Source organism: Medicago truncatula, chromosome 8 (genome assembly GCF_003473485.1).
Source record: "Medicago truncatula cultivar Jemalong A17 chromosome 8, MtrunA17r5.0-ANR, whole genome shotgun sequence".
Classification (NCBI taxonomy): domain Eukaryota; kingdom Viridiplantae; phylum Streptophyta; class Magnoliopsida; order Fabales; family Fabaceae; genus Medicago; species Medicago truncatula.
Genome location: NC_053049.1, coordinates 3,556,395 through 3,570,305, shown reverse-complemented (window position 1 = coordinate 3,570,305; position 13,911 = coordinate 3,556,395). Strand labels below are relative to the sequence as shown.

The window sequence follows — 13,911 nt, the reverse complement described above, 5'->3', positions numbered from 1 at the left end:
GATGACCGAGCCGAATTTTAAAACTATGATACTGAGAGTTTATGGGTTCATTAGCCCTATTTATATATATTCAGTTGATTTGTAAAATATATTTGTACATGATTTTGAATACATGTGTTGTGTGCTAATGCAATATTGTTTCCTTTTGGTATTCTATAATCCAAATGTGTTTAGGGGAAAAAAAATCTTCAAAACATTGCAAACATTGTTGTCGCGTAGTTCCTTCTGTATACCTAATTGGCTTTTTAAATATCTTAAATCTGAACTATTTAAATAATAAATTTTTTAAAGTGTTTGAACCTAATTTTTTTATTAAACGGGCAAAACCGAATCAGACGATAATAAGTTATAGATACCTATCGTGTAGCTTGACTTATTCTCACACCCCCAAATACATGCACGACACTGACTCATAAATAGCTATACTAATTTATAAAAGAGATATGTGATGTAATGTATCTAGATTTGTCGATTTCCTGTCTTTGTGTCAACACTTGTTAAACACCAAAGATGCTTACATAGTGTATTATATAATTTCTAGCATTCATGTGGATCTTGAGACATTTCCAAAATAAAAAGTACATTACATTATTGTATATTTCTAGAGATATGATTATTCATGAGCTCCCATCTCATATCATATTATTCAAACAATATATTTTATCAGAAAAGAAAAAAAAAACTATATTTTATATTTTCTTTTGACACTTGATACAAATATCAAAGGCTTTCATAAAGTTCCAATGGGAGACGTGGTTGGAGCATAACATCAAGTGGATTTTCCTTAGGCAATGCCAATCCTACTCCTTCAATCATATCAACTGGACCACCATCTTTTGTGTTTATATCAAACCCTTGAATCAACCTAGCCAAAGTCAAATGCAAGACTTGCATTCCAAACGTTGCACCAGCACATGACCTTCTTCCATAACTAAATGGCAAATATCCAAATTCTTGATTCTGAAAATTATCAATTTGATCATGAATATTGAAAAACCTCTCAGGTTGAAATTTATTAGGGTTGGACCATACTAGTGGGTCCCTTTGCAATTTCCATAGGTTAATAAACAAACGAGTGCCTTTGGTGACTTTGTAGCCTGCCACGTGGCAATCATCAGTGGCTTCTCTTATTCCTGTTAAGGGTGCTGGTGGGTATAAACGAAGTGTCTCTTTGATAATGGCTTGAAGATATTTAAGGTTTTTGATGTCAGATTCTTGGACCCATTTGTCTTTTCCTATGTTTGTGTCCAACTCTTCTTTTGCTTGTTTTAAGACCTTTGGATGATTTATAAGTAGGGAAAGAGCCCATCCTAATGTTATTGATGTACTTCCTGAGGCTGTAAGGATAAGAATCTGCAAGCAAAATAATTGTCAGAAAAGAAAAAAAAATTATATCATATAGGTGAAGTTTTTAGAACAGACATATTTAATCAAAGTCTTATATTAGTAGAGCTGTCAAAATAGGCCGGGCCGTAAGGGCCGGTCCAAAAGCCCGAATAAAATGTAGGGCTTGGGCCGAATAATTGGAGCCCGAAATTGAAGAGGGCTTTTTAGCTCGGCCCGTAAAAGCCCTTGGCTCGTTAGGGCTAGCCCGTCCGGGCTTCGGGCTGCCCGGAAGCCCGCAAAAAATACAACTTTTTTTTTTTTTGTGATCTGTGTGTGTGAGAGACTGATACGGGCCCGGGCTGGCCCGGCATATTTATGTATGTTCCGTACTTAAAAGAATGGAAAAGGGAAGAAAAAAATACGGGCCAGGGCCGGCCCGTTAGCCCGGGAGCCTGTATAGGGCCGGGATCGGGCTCATTTTTTGCAGCCCATATTCAAACCGGGCTTTTTAGCCCGGCCCTTAAAATCCCTTGGCCCGGCCGGGCCAGGCCTAAACGGGCCGGGCCGCCCGTTTTGACAGCTCTATATATTAGGCCAAACAAATTTATATATGGATGTGGAAATTATGGTCTTGACTATTTTATCATATAGGTGAAGTTTTTTTCACAGATAGTTCCTTGATACTCATGTAACATCTAATTTTCTCTATATCTCGCTTTCTATTGTATCGTTTTCTCTATTTTTGTTCTCTCTCAAGGTGTATATGAAAGCATGGGTATACATAGATCATTTAGAAGTCTCGAATGCAACCTGTGTGTACAACTCATATTTATTTAACATGATATATACATTAGTAAAAATAAGTATGATATTTAATGGTGAAAAAATTTGAAACTTTCAAAACTGATTAAGTATATTTTTGTATTTAGAAATAGAAGGACTAAAGCCGTGTAACAAATAACATATGGAGATTAAAACTTCATTTAGGCCTAAATAACAAATGAAAAATATTTGCAAGGTTAGTTACTTGAGCAAGACCTTGCACTTCAAAATTCAATATAAGGTATTCGCGGTCGGTCTAGATCGATTTTGAAGCAAAAAATCATTCAATCGATAGACAAAATAATACGAGGTTCAATTTGGACGACTTCTTTAAAAAAAATTGATAATTCATTGCAGTTTAATTTGAGTCGATTTTTGGATACCTAAATTAAAATTGTAAATTTTTTATGAATATTATAAAAACATGGTAAAGTACTATATTTGGTGTAAAATGTAACATATAATATACTGAAAATTAACATTAATGAATGACAATGATCGATTATGTTTGAAATATGTGAAATAGAAGAAAAAAAATAGATTAAATTAGACTATGAGTATTATTAAATAAATAAAAAGTCATCAAGTAATAGATTCATATTGCAATATATCACATTAATAAGAAAATAAGTATTATGATATATGTTTCTAGTTTGGTTTAAATTTTAAGAAGGAATATGAGATATGATATGAACGGTTTCTATTAAAAAAAAAAACATCCAAATATATATAAAATAATATTCAGTTTTGTACGGTTTTCAATTCTTTGGATTAGTTCGGTCAAGAAAAAAAAGTTCTATGGATTAGGTTATGGTTTTTAAAAATACTATAAATTGCTTGTGAAATTGTTTTCACTCTTGAAATGATTTATTATTGATAGATAATTGATGGACAATACATAATATATGTAAGATATGATATTCGAATCCCGGACACCACCAAAAAAAGATAATTGATGGACATATTACTTTCAAATTTTAGTACTTAATATAAGCATGAAGAAAAACGTACCAAGGTTGTTGCTTTGATAACTGTCTCCCGTTTGTGGCCACAAATTTCATCATCTTCTTCAAACATTGATATCAATACATCCATGAAATCATCCTCCTTACCACTTTGTACTTCATCTCTCTTTTTATAATGTTCACTCAACCACTTATCAAGAATGAAATCCATTTCCTTAGCAGTCCTCTTCATGAAACCAACATGGCCTTGAAAATCAATCCAACTTAGGCTAGGAATAGCATCAGCCATAACAAAAACACCACATAGATATGTAGTATCTTTAATTGCATTTCTTAATCTCCATGCCTCACTATCTTCTTGATTTATTGTTTCACCACTAAATCTTTTACCAGCTATCATCTTCACAATTATATTAAATGTCATATGATCTAAAAACTTGCTAATAGGTACTTCAATTGAACCATTTGTTTTTTTCACAAATGTGTACAAATTTTTTACTAGAGAATATATCTCAAAATCTCTAACATGCTTTAGCTTTTCAAGCCTATGACTTGATAAAAGCTCAAGAGTTGAAATTTTTCTCATGTATCGCCAATAATCTCCATAAGGAGCAAGAGCTAAAATAGCATTGTTGTAACCTAAGTATCTCCCTGCTGCTACATTAGGTCTTGAGGCAAAAACTTTGTCATTTTTTGTGAGACATTCCTTGGCAATTTCTCTACTATTCACCACTAAGGTTTGGTTGCAACCAAGCCTAAGGGAGAAGATTGAACCATATTTCTCAGCCATGGTTGAAAAGGTTCTAAAATAGGGTTCTTTAGTGCTTAGAAGATGAAGGTGGCCTATGAAAGGTAAGGCAAAACATGGTTCAGGTATTTTGTTGTGATTTTTGCTGAATATTGTTTCTTTAAGTCTATTAGGTGATCTAATAGATCTAAATCGAAGTTGTACAATCAATAAGGCTAAGATGGATGCAACAATTGGAAAAAAAGAAGGAAGATCCATGGAGACTTGTTGGGTTCAGAGGATGCATTAGCCATAAATACTTCACATCTATTTATAGCATCTGAATTCTATAGCATTATTGAAAACGAATATGTAGGTAGAAAAGTCATGCATGAAGTTCACGATATGGAAAACGTTTTCCAATATTAAACATTATGAAAAACGTCTTTTTATATTTTAGTAAGTATTCTTTGTCTTGCAATAAGCGTCACATTTGCACACCAAAATAATTAGTTAAGGCAATAAGCTATGTGCATAACTTCTAAATTATTATATTCTCCATTTTGTACCAATATTTAATTAGTTAAGGCAAAATTGTATTGGCCCCTTTATCTTAGAACATTTATCTTAGGTCATTTATCTTCTTTTTTTAACATTTAAGACATTTATCATTTGAAATGCATACAAGTTAGATCATTTTGTATCAGTAATATTTATTTGTAACACTTAGGTTATTTATCTTCTTTTTTTAAACATTTAAGTCATTTATTATTTAAAGAGTATACAAGTTAATCCTATTTTACATTTATTATTCAAAAAATTATGAGTTCACTTATCACAAAGGATTAATAATAATAATAATAATAATAATATTATTCTTATATAATTTTCTTTTTTAAATAAAATAAATCCAAAAAAAAAAACATCATTTTTTTTATATTCATCGTCGTTTTCCTCAAATTTCAAACCTATATAAAAATCAAGAATCTTCATCTTTTTCCCAAAAAAATCCAACAACAAAAAAGATTATTGTGAAGATTATGATTTGTGTGATGAAGGTCGATGACAAAGATTGAAGATGAAGATAATGATGAAGATTATGAATGTTGTCTTTTTCTAGGGGAATTTGATAAAATAAATTGGGTAAGAATAAAATTATTATTAATAATCTTATGTGGCAAGGCAACTCATCATATTTTTTAAGGACATTCTTTAAGGATTTCTAATTAAGAAAATATTTATTGAAAAAATCAATTAATTCAATTTTTGATGCATTAAATTCATCAATTTCTATAAAAAAAAAATAAAAAATACTTATTATTTAAGGTTGTTAAAGAGTGTCTTTAGAACACTCGTTAGCATTTCTCAGACTTTAAAAGATAAACCCCCAAATATTATAAAAAAAATAAATAATATAAAAGACTCGTGTAGCTTTGCCATTAGTTTTTTTTTTGTGGTGGCCGGGGTTTGAACCCCGAACCTTACATATATTATGCATTTTTTCTACCAACTGAGTTAAGCTCACGATGACGTTTTGCCATTAGTTAATATGTGGCCAATTAGTAAAATCATTTTTATCTTTTTTTATTATTTATCGTATCAAATTATCTTCATTTTTGTGAAGTAAGTCATATGTGGTCAATATTAAGAGAGAACCTAAGGTAGGGCAGACATGGATCGTTACCACTCCTTTTCATCAACCACCATACATAGAAGTTTTATAAGATCATTGAATGTGGTATTTCATTGAGTAGTGATATTTTAACAACCATTTGAGATAACTTTTGGTGACAATTTATTTTCTCTCTCTTTTCATTGGTTAAAAATATTGGAGAGAGAAAAAGGAAGAAAGAGAATAAGAGGATAATATGAGTATGAGAGAGAAAGTTGTTAAAAAATTATTACAAATTGGTTGTACAAATATCATTTCTCTATTGCATTATATGAGGTTTGCATTAAAATTATGTTGTTTTTGGTCTTAAATAGTACACACCTAGTCTTTCTTTTGGAAAAATATAGTAAAGCGTGGACATATTCATTTTGAAAAGAAAAAAAAACACGAAATCCAGGTTGAACTTGAGAAAATAAACATCAACTTTTAGATCCCATACAAAAAATATTGGATACGTTATTTTTATTTTAAATATGTTACAATCATTGTACCAAAAAAATAAAAAATGTTACAAGTTTATACGATATTCCACCTATTTCAAACTATTCAGGGACATTTAGGACCCACAATAATAATATTTGGAGACAATTTTGTCCCTGAAAATATTTATTAAATTCCCTAAACTAAAATCCATATTCTTCCTCTTTCTTAATTCTTTCCATTTCTCTTCTTCAACGAGAGATCTAAATCACATAGTATGTTTGTAACTAGACCCTAAACTCTTAGAGTTTAATTTATATACAATGTCAATATAAAAAAATAAAAAAATATTATAGATACATTCAATGATGTGTTGACACACTATTAATGAATTAAATACATTATGTGTCATATCTTATTAATCAATGTGGCAACACTATACAATATGCTTATAAATAGAGGGTCTTCCGCACAATAACATTCATTCAGAAGTTGGTAGTTTAAGAGGAGGGCAATCGTTATGAGCATCAAGTGGGAGCCTCAATCATCCTCCGTTTTGTCACAAGAGTATTTTTCATTTCTTTTGTATTATGTCTTTTTGTTACCATGAGTAATTAAAAATTTACTGATTAGGATTCTAAGATGAATTTCTATTTATTTGTTGAATGCAAGTCTTTTATTTAGTTATATGATATGAGTTATGTTTAATTTTCAGATGTTTCATACTTTTTTATTGTCTTCACGCACTAGGAAGTGCGACATACCTAACATGTGTGATTTAACCATAGATTAGAGTTGGAAGCTTATGACTAGCTCGAGTATGAACCATTGCATGTGAACTTAATTCTAATTTCTTTAATCAATTAGAGATAATTAGGGTATGTGGTTAACTTCTACGCTTCATGTTTGAAACATGACTCGTTTGAATTATATGTGAAAGTCTAAGTCTTCACTTTAGTAACGATATCAACCAGGGGCGGTTCTACCGTATGGCGATCCGGGACAGTCGCCCGGGCTCGATCGATAATTTTTTCACATTAGACTCAACCCAAAAGCCCATTAACACATTTACAAAAAGAAAATTTTGGGCAATCTGAAAATTGTCACACGCAAGTAGGTTTTGGAATTTTATTTAGCACACTATTGACGGGTTCATCTCTATTATTTTAACGGGTTAATTGTTCAAATTGACCCTGTAATATACTTTATGTTTGAAAAGTGACCCAATAAAATACAAAACATATATTCTAGCATTGTAACTTGAATTTCTTCTTATTTAATTTTGACCATCCTATAATATACGTGTAGTCTAAAAATGTGACCTACGGGTTGAATTTTTTCACTATTTTTTTCATACATGTTTAGCACGTTAAAATATAGCTTTACACAAAATTAAATTTCTTCGACCAGGGATAAATTAATTATGAATTTTTATTCCCTCATAATTATGAATTTCTTAAACAATTTATAATTAATTTTTATCTCGTTTAAAAATTACAAAATTTCATTGTGAAGGTTCTTATCATGTTCTAGTCATGCCTACAAAATTAGGGAACTAAATTTGACTTGTGAGTATACACTTACGCGGAACAAAATTTCAATTTTGCACGTTTTAGTTGAAAAATCAAAATAAATTTAAACGACTTTGAAATGTTATGAAACTTTACATATCCTTTTTATGTATTTTTTTATAGATTTCTCTGCAAATAATGAGCTCAAAATTCTATTTATAGATCGAGATTTCCGTTGTTTTGTTTTTTGAGCTTTTGACACTTTAAAAATTCATAATTAATTTGTCGTTTGTCGAAAATTTATAATTTTTTTTGTTAAAGCCATATTTTAACGTTTTTAACTCGCCTCTAGGAAATCATGTAAAAATTCAATCTCTCGGTTTCTTTTTTGGACTTCGCGTATATTACAGGTTATAAATAATAAAAATCTCGAATTACATGGTCAAAATACATGTTATTTAATTACAGGGTAAATTTTCAGACTTCATGTATATTATGTGGTCAATTTCAATTAATAACCCTATTTTAAATTGTACTTTTGTTGACAAAATGATAAACCTCTTTTAATTCAATTTTTTTTAGGAAAAAAAATAAAAATAAAAAAAATATTTTGATTTATAACTGTTTATATATTATGCACATGTGAATTTACGATTAATTTTTTGCCCGGACTCCATAAATTTCCTGGATCTGCCACTGATATCAACGTGTACATAAACCTAAAGAAGTGACGACTATTTATCGTATTGTAGGTATAACTTTTTAGGTATTGAGGAACAACATGATTTCCGATTGAATTAAATTTAAGACAGGAAGCAACGTATATGACCATACCAACTAATAATAGCAAGATGGAAGATTTTCTTGAGCTTGTGACCACATATGTGTGGGTAGCACTTGGGTGACATTGGGGTGCCAATGTCATGTGACATTGGCCAACCACAATGACACAAGTGTACAAAATAAAAATTTTGGCTTTCTTCTCTCTCACTTACAAGAAATTTTTGTTATTTTGTACACTTGTGACATTGTAGTTGCCCAATATCACATGACACTCAATGTCACCCAAGTGTTTTCCACATATGTGTGCTGCAGCATTTTCCGTACACAATTTGTGTTTTTACCAAAAAAAGAAAAACAAAATATCTTAGTCATTTGGTTCAAAGTTATTTATTTGTTAAGGAGCTCGATATTATTTCAACAACCAATAATTTGGTTTCACATAGAGATTAGTCATTGTCAACACATTTTATGGTCTTCCATTCCCGACACATCAAATCTATATCTTAAGTGAAATTTGATATCTAGTTCATGAGAACCATGCATTGAACCGTTTTTGTTGAAAACATTTAGAACAAAGATTGTGTTGCACAAATTTCATCTGATAATTTATATTTTAAGTTTATATATCAAAGTAAATTTTGAATAAATAAAATTTTCTCAACTTAATAGGTATAGTTCAATTGGCTAGACAATGTTGAGTTTGTAGGTGGATGATGGTGGTTTGATCTATACATAACTCATTTTTTTAAAAGGGACAAAGAGCTTTAAATTGTGATATAAGTATATCATACATGGAGATTAGTCTCATTATCAAATCAAAATCTGAAGCTTACAGGGATATTATAGATATTATAAAGTCATGTTTTCCTACCAAATTAAAACCGAAAATCATATCATCCGTCATTACCTAAATACACGAGTTTACATAGATACCTCCGTCCAAAATTATTATAAGAAAAAATTAGTCAGATAAAATTGATGTATTTGGTTCAATTTCCTTAAAAATACTAATTTCATTGAACACTTTCCAAAAAATAAATTTTGCAAAAGTGCATTAAATTAATACAGCTCAAATTCTTAGCATTTCAAATTCTTTAGAACTTTTCAATGCCCATTGCAAGCGCAATTTATTCAACTTTTTCTTTCAACGCCATTTTCTCTAGTAACTATCGGAAAATACAAGGATAAGAACATTAAAAAGTCATAATATGAATTAGTCTTGAGTTTATAAAATTTATACAGACAACATTTTTTATAGAACAAAAGACGATCTGTATAAGTACAGATGTATTAGTAAGTAATTCATCATCCTTTTAAAATGTGCAGACAAGGGGCAAGAGTTGTCATACATGGCAAGCACATAACGTTCTCGATAGCAGGATTGTCGTCAATAACCTTGAACAACCTCTTCTTGATACCCATAAAGAATTCGCCAACAAACACTCCTCTCTGCTTTTACTTTTTTGCTTTCTTAGCCTGCTTCTTCTCTGTATGATTTTGTACAAAAATAAATATCAAAATTAGGAGTTAGGTAATTGAGAATTTCCTTTTTCCTAAACTTCTTATTGTGATCATTCAAACTCAGATATATCACACTGATTATGTTTTCTGTGTGTCAGCGGAATTGGCTTAAAAGCAGATTGGACGAATCTAAGTAAGCCATGTTTTGATAGACAACTTGATTAAATGTTTATAGCATAAGTGTTTATCATATAAGTGCTTGTGTATAAGCTATTTCTATAAGAAAATATAAAACAAAATCAAACTATTTTCATATAAGCTATCCTAAAACAGCTTTTGACATATCATAAACTGCTTCCATAGCTCCACAAACAGTCTTGCCAGTGTTTTTGCCTATACATAAGTTCAAATAAACCAATCCAAACAGACTCATAGTCAAACAGTATATGACATGCTCAATTTTTCAACAGTAAGATCAGTTGAGAATAAAAAATTACAATTTAGCACAAATAAAAGCATTATGTGGCTGTATGTAGTATGAATGAAGTATGTATGACGAGAGTTACCTAGTTTCCTTTTAGCTTCAGATTTCGCAAAGAACTCTCTCCATTCATCGGTGAGAACAAAAATCGGTTCATCATCCTCTTCGTCACCGTCTAGCTCAATATGCTCCTGCTCTTGTGAAATTCTGATGTCATCCAAAAGCGTCATAAGATCGATTACATTCATATACAATAAATAAAGAGGATGGATGAATTAGTCTTACTGAAACCTATGACTCAATCAATGTGACAGGTTTCTAATTATAATAAAGTACATCCAGCAACACATCAAACCATGCAACAACAATTAAGCTTATCTCATTAAGTAGGATCGGCTACATGGATCAATGGACACCATAATATTCTATCACATATCATATCTCCATCCTACTCATTAATCTCTAGGTCTTTCTTAACAGTTTCTCTTATAGTTAGCCTTGCTACCCAAACCCAGATAATAGGATTACAAGAGGGCTGTGTTAGAGAGTCGGCAGCAAATGTAAAACTTAATCGAATCTTAATGACATAGATCGAACCATGCACATTAGGAGATGTTCAGTAAGAAACTAGGCTAACTAGGACTGCACAATATCCAGCATCTAATGAAATGCAACAGGAAATAATGGCACATAGAGCAATAGTAGAAAATCAAACTAACCAGGCCAGTTATCAAAGGAAAAACCTTTGAGGAAATGTCAGTATATCCTTTGTTTGAGATAAAGATAAGGGAACTCTTGTTGAGGCATATAATCGACATAATCCTAAATACATTTATATGCAGTTTCTTTCATAATCACTCAAACCAAACAAATTGCTTTTAAAAATTTAGTGTTCCATTCCCGTTCCCTTAATTCATGGTGGAAATCACAATCTACTATCAATGGTTAAATTCAGATTCTATATATTTTTCTAAACTTACAAGCATTGCATTTAGTGGCATTTGTTTATTTCCCTAGTCTATTTTGGGGATACAAAACCATCTGTGGAACTTCAATTAGTTTCAGTAAGGTTTAAACTTAAATTTTTTAAGTTCTAGACATTGTTTTCAAATAGCGGCTATAACGTAGCAGAATCTGAACAAATTGATATTGTTCCACAATACGCTATTTACCACAAATTGTTGTCAAATAGCGGCTATAGCAGCTCATTAGCACTATAAAATTAGCGGAATTTGAACAAACCGCTACTTTTTGCAATCTGCAATTGACAACACTGGTTACCTAAAGTTCCAAAGTTATTTGTTTTCTTTTTTACCTTTGATCATACAATCTACATAATTTTTCACCAAACTTCTAGCATCTTATTTACTACTGTCATGGGAACTTCAACTCAATTTCATAAAATTTGTTGCACAATGTTAGAATTTCCAGTTACTTGAAATATCTTTCAATTCTGAATATAGTATAAGCATCCTAGTCCTACACTGTTGAACTTCAATTTGTTTCAGTAAGATTTAAACTAAACTTTCTGAATTTATTGACAGTGCTGTCAAAGAGCGGCTATAGCGTAGCAGAAATTGAAAAAACCGCTGACTATTGTTCTGCAATTCTCTATATAGTACAAAGTGTGGTCAAATAGTGGTTATGTATGTAGCACTACAAAAGTAGCGTAATTTGAACAGACTCTATTACCAACGATTTGCGGTTGACATCGCTAGATATCTAAAGTTTCAAACTATTTGTTTTTTTCTCTAACTTTGGTCATACGTAGAAACTACATGATTTTTCACGAACCATAAAGTTGTAGCATCTTCTCAACTTCAATTCAATTTCAGAAAATGTATGGCACAATGTTAGCACTTCTACCTACTTGAAATATCTTTGAATGCTGTGTAGACATAGTATCTTGAAATATATGGTTGGATGAGCGGTGCCGGCGAGACAGACAAAATCACAGTGACACCATGATTTTATTGAAGCTACAAAGTGTAGCTTTTGCAAAAATCTATCTGGTTCACCGTGAGTCTGACGATCTCACCGCTAACCAAAACATCCACTTAATCACTTATCAAAACTTTTGTTTACCCTCTTTTCAATGTCATGTAATATTTTTCAATCAAAACTACAACCATGTGTTACTATAATGATAACAGAATTAGAGTTCAATTAATATGTCATCTCATGTGTATTCATATTTATTAACTGCATGTGTAAAATAATAGTACACAGCCAGAGTATACTAGTTAAATTCATAAAATTAAGGTTTAAATATGATTTTAATCCCTAAAATCATACGTAGTGCCTACATCAGGACTAAAAAATCAATTTCTAGAATTTGCAGAGACTGAATCAAAATAAAAAACGCTAATTAATACCAACAAGAGAAGAATGAAAGGAACTTACTGAGCAGCAGAAGCATTGATAGGTTGATTGAGAGGAAAGATATTTTGAGAATGAGTTTGAGGAAGAAGATGAGGAGAAGTGAAATTGAATTGCGAGAAGTGAGGAGGGTTGGGGTTGTTGTTGTGGAGTGGGCAGTGGTGGCAATGATGGCGAAGGGGACAGTGTTGGCAGTGGTGATGATGATGGCGGTAGCATCCATGGGAAGAAGAAGAAGAAGCCATTCAAGATTCGAATAAGAAAGTGTTTTTTTTTTTTTTTTTTTAATCGGAAGTATCTAAGGTAGACACCTATTTCATAAATCAATACGTTAATGATTATTTTTATGTAATAAAGAGATATTTGTTGACTTTTATATTTTAGAAAATATTATTTCATAAGAAAAAACATCATTTCATTTTTTTTAAGAATCATACAATTTTTTTAAAATTTTATCGAAAAAATAATCAATATTCACTATATTATGAGTAATAAAAATAAAAAAAATTGAATTTTGATCTGCGGACACTTTTGAGAAATAAAATATAATTATTATAATTATAACTGATAGAAAATATATTTTTTTTTAAAAAGTAACTCATTAAACTATTAATTTAATATGTAGGTGTACCGATGCACTCAATTTTGTTGAGTGTACCGTAGAAATTACCTTTTTAATTTTATTTTGGGTTAATAGTTTAACCGTTTATTTATTAAGAGAATTGTTGTCGACACATAAGGTGAAAAACACATATAAAAGACGAAAATACCCATGCGGCAGTTAACTATCGAAGTTAAAGAACCGGTTGCAGTTAACTGCCGACGAAAAAAGAGAAGAAAAAAAAAAAAACTTCTTCGGCACTTTAACTATTTCATACCTTTTTTATTATACTGTTTTGTTGAAGCTTTAAAAAAGAGATAATCGAAACATAGTTGAACAGTGTTGATGATTTCAGACGCTCGTGGATGCTTCTTCTCCTAGAATATGAAATGTGTTTGATGATTTGTTGATTTTACATACACGTACACTTGCATGTTTCTAAATTAATTGTGTTTATTATAAACAAAATACCATTATATCTTGGCTTCTTCTCCTAGAATTTTTTTTTTTCTTCTTAATATTTATTCTTAATAGTGCTAAGATTTGACTCATAAAATTAAATGCAAATTATATTTAATTTTTTTAATATTTATTCTTAATAGTCCTAAGATTTGACTCATAAAATAAAATGCAAATTACATTCAATTTTCTCTCTCTTTCATTTTTTCCATAACCAATAGCCAATAAAATTGTTTTTACATCTTCCTTCCTATAAAACTTAGCACTATTAAGAATAAATATTAAGAAAATTGAATCTAATTTA

General features: G+C 30.6%; 2 protein-coding genes across 4 annotated transcripts; both read right to left on the bottom strand.

Moving 5' to 3' along the window:
* Window positions 1–531: 531 nt before the first annotated feature.
* On the bottom strand, window positions 532–4,259 carry LOC25500273 (dimethylnonatriene synthase). The gene is made up of 2 exons (XM_013588643.2): window positions 3,160–4,259; window positions 532–1,353 (listed from the first exon to the last, which is right to left on the bottom strand). The coding sequence occupies exons 1-2, from the start codon at window positions 4,117–4,119 to the stop codon at window positions 721–723; spliced, it is 1,593 nt and encodes a 530-aa protein (XP_013444097.2). The 5' UTR covers window positions 4,120–4,259; the 3' UTR covers window positions 532–720.
* Window positions 4,260–9,411: 5,152 nt separating this feature from the next.
* On the bottom strand, window positions 9,412–12,833 carry LOC25500272 (forkhead box protein B2). 3 transcript variants are annotated; one of them, XM_039828430.1, is made up of 4 exons: window positions 12,675–12,831; window positions 12,572–12,644; window positions 10,254–10,375; window positions 9,412–9,713 (listed from the first exon to the last, which is right to left on the bottom strand). In XM_039828430.1, the coding sequence occupies exons 1-4, from the start codon at window positions 12,790–12,792 to the stop codon at window positions 9,682–9,684; spliced, it is 345 nt and encodes a 114-aa protein (XP_039684364.1). In that variant the 5' UTR covers window positions 12,793–12,831; the 3' UTR covers window positions 9,412–9,681. The 3 variants fall into 3 exon arrangements, with proteins under 3 accessions (XP_039684364.1, XP_024628072.1, XP_013444096.1); XM_024772304.2 differs by having other exon boundaries at window positions 12,572–12,647; window positions 12,678–12,821; XM_013588642.3 differs by having other exon boundaries at window positions 12,572–12,833.
* Between the last annotated feature and the right edge of the window lie 1,078 nt (window positions 12,834–13,911).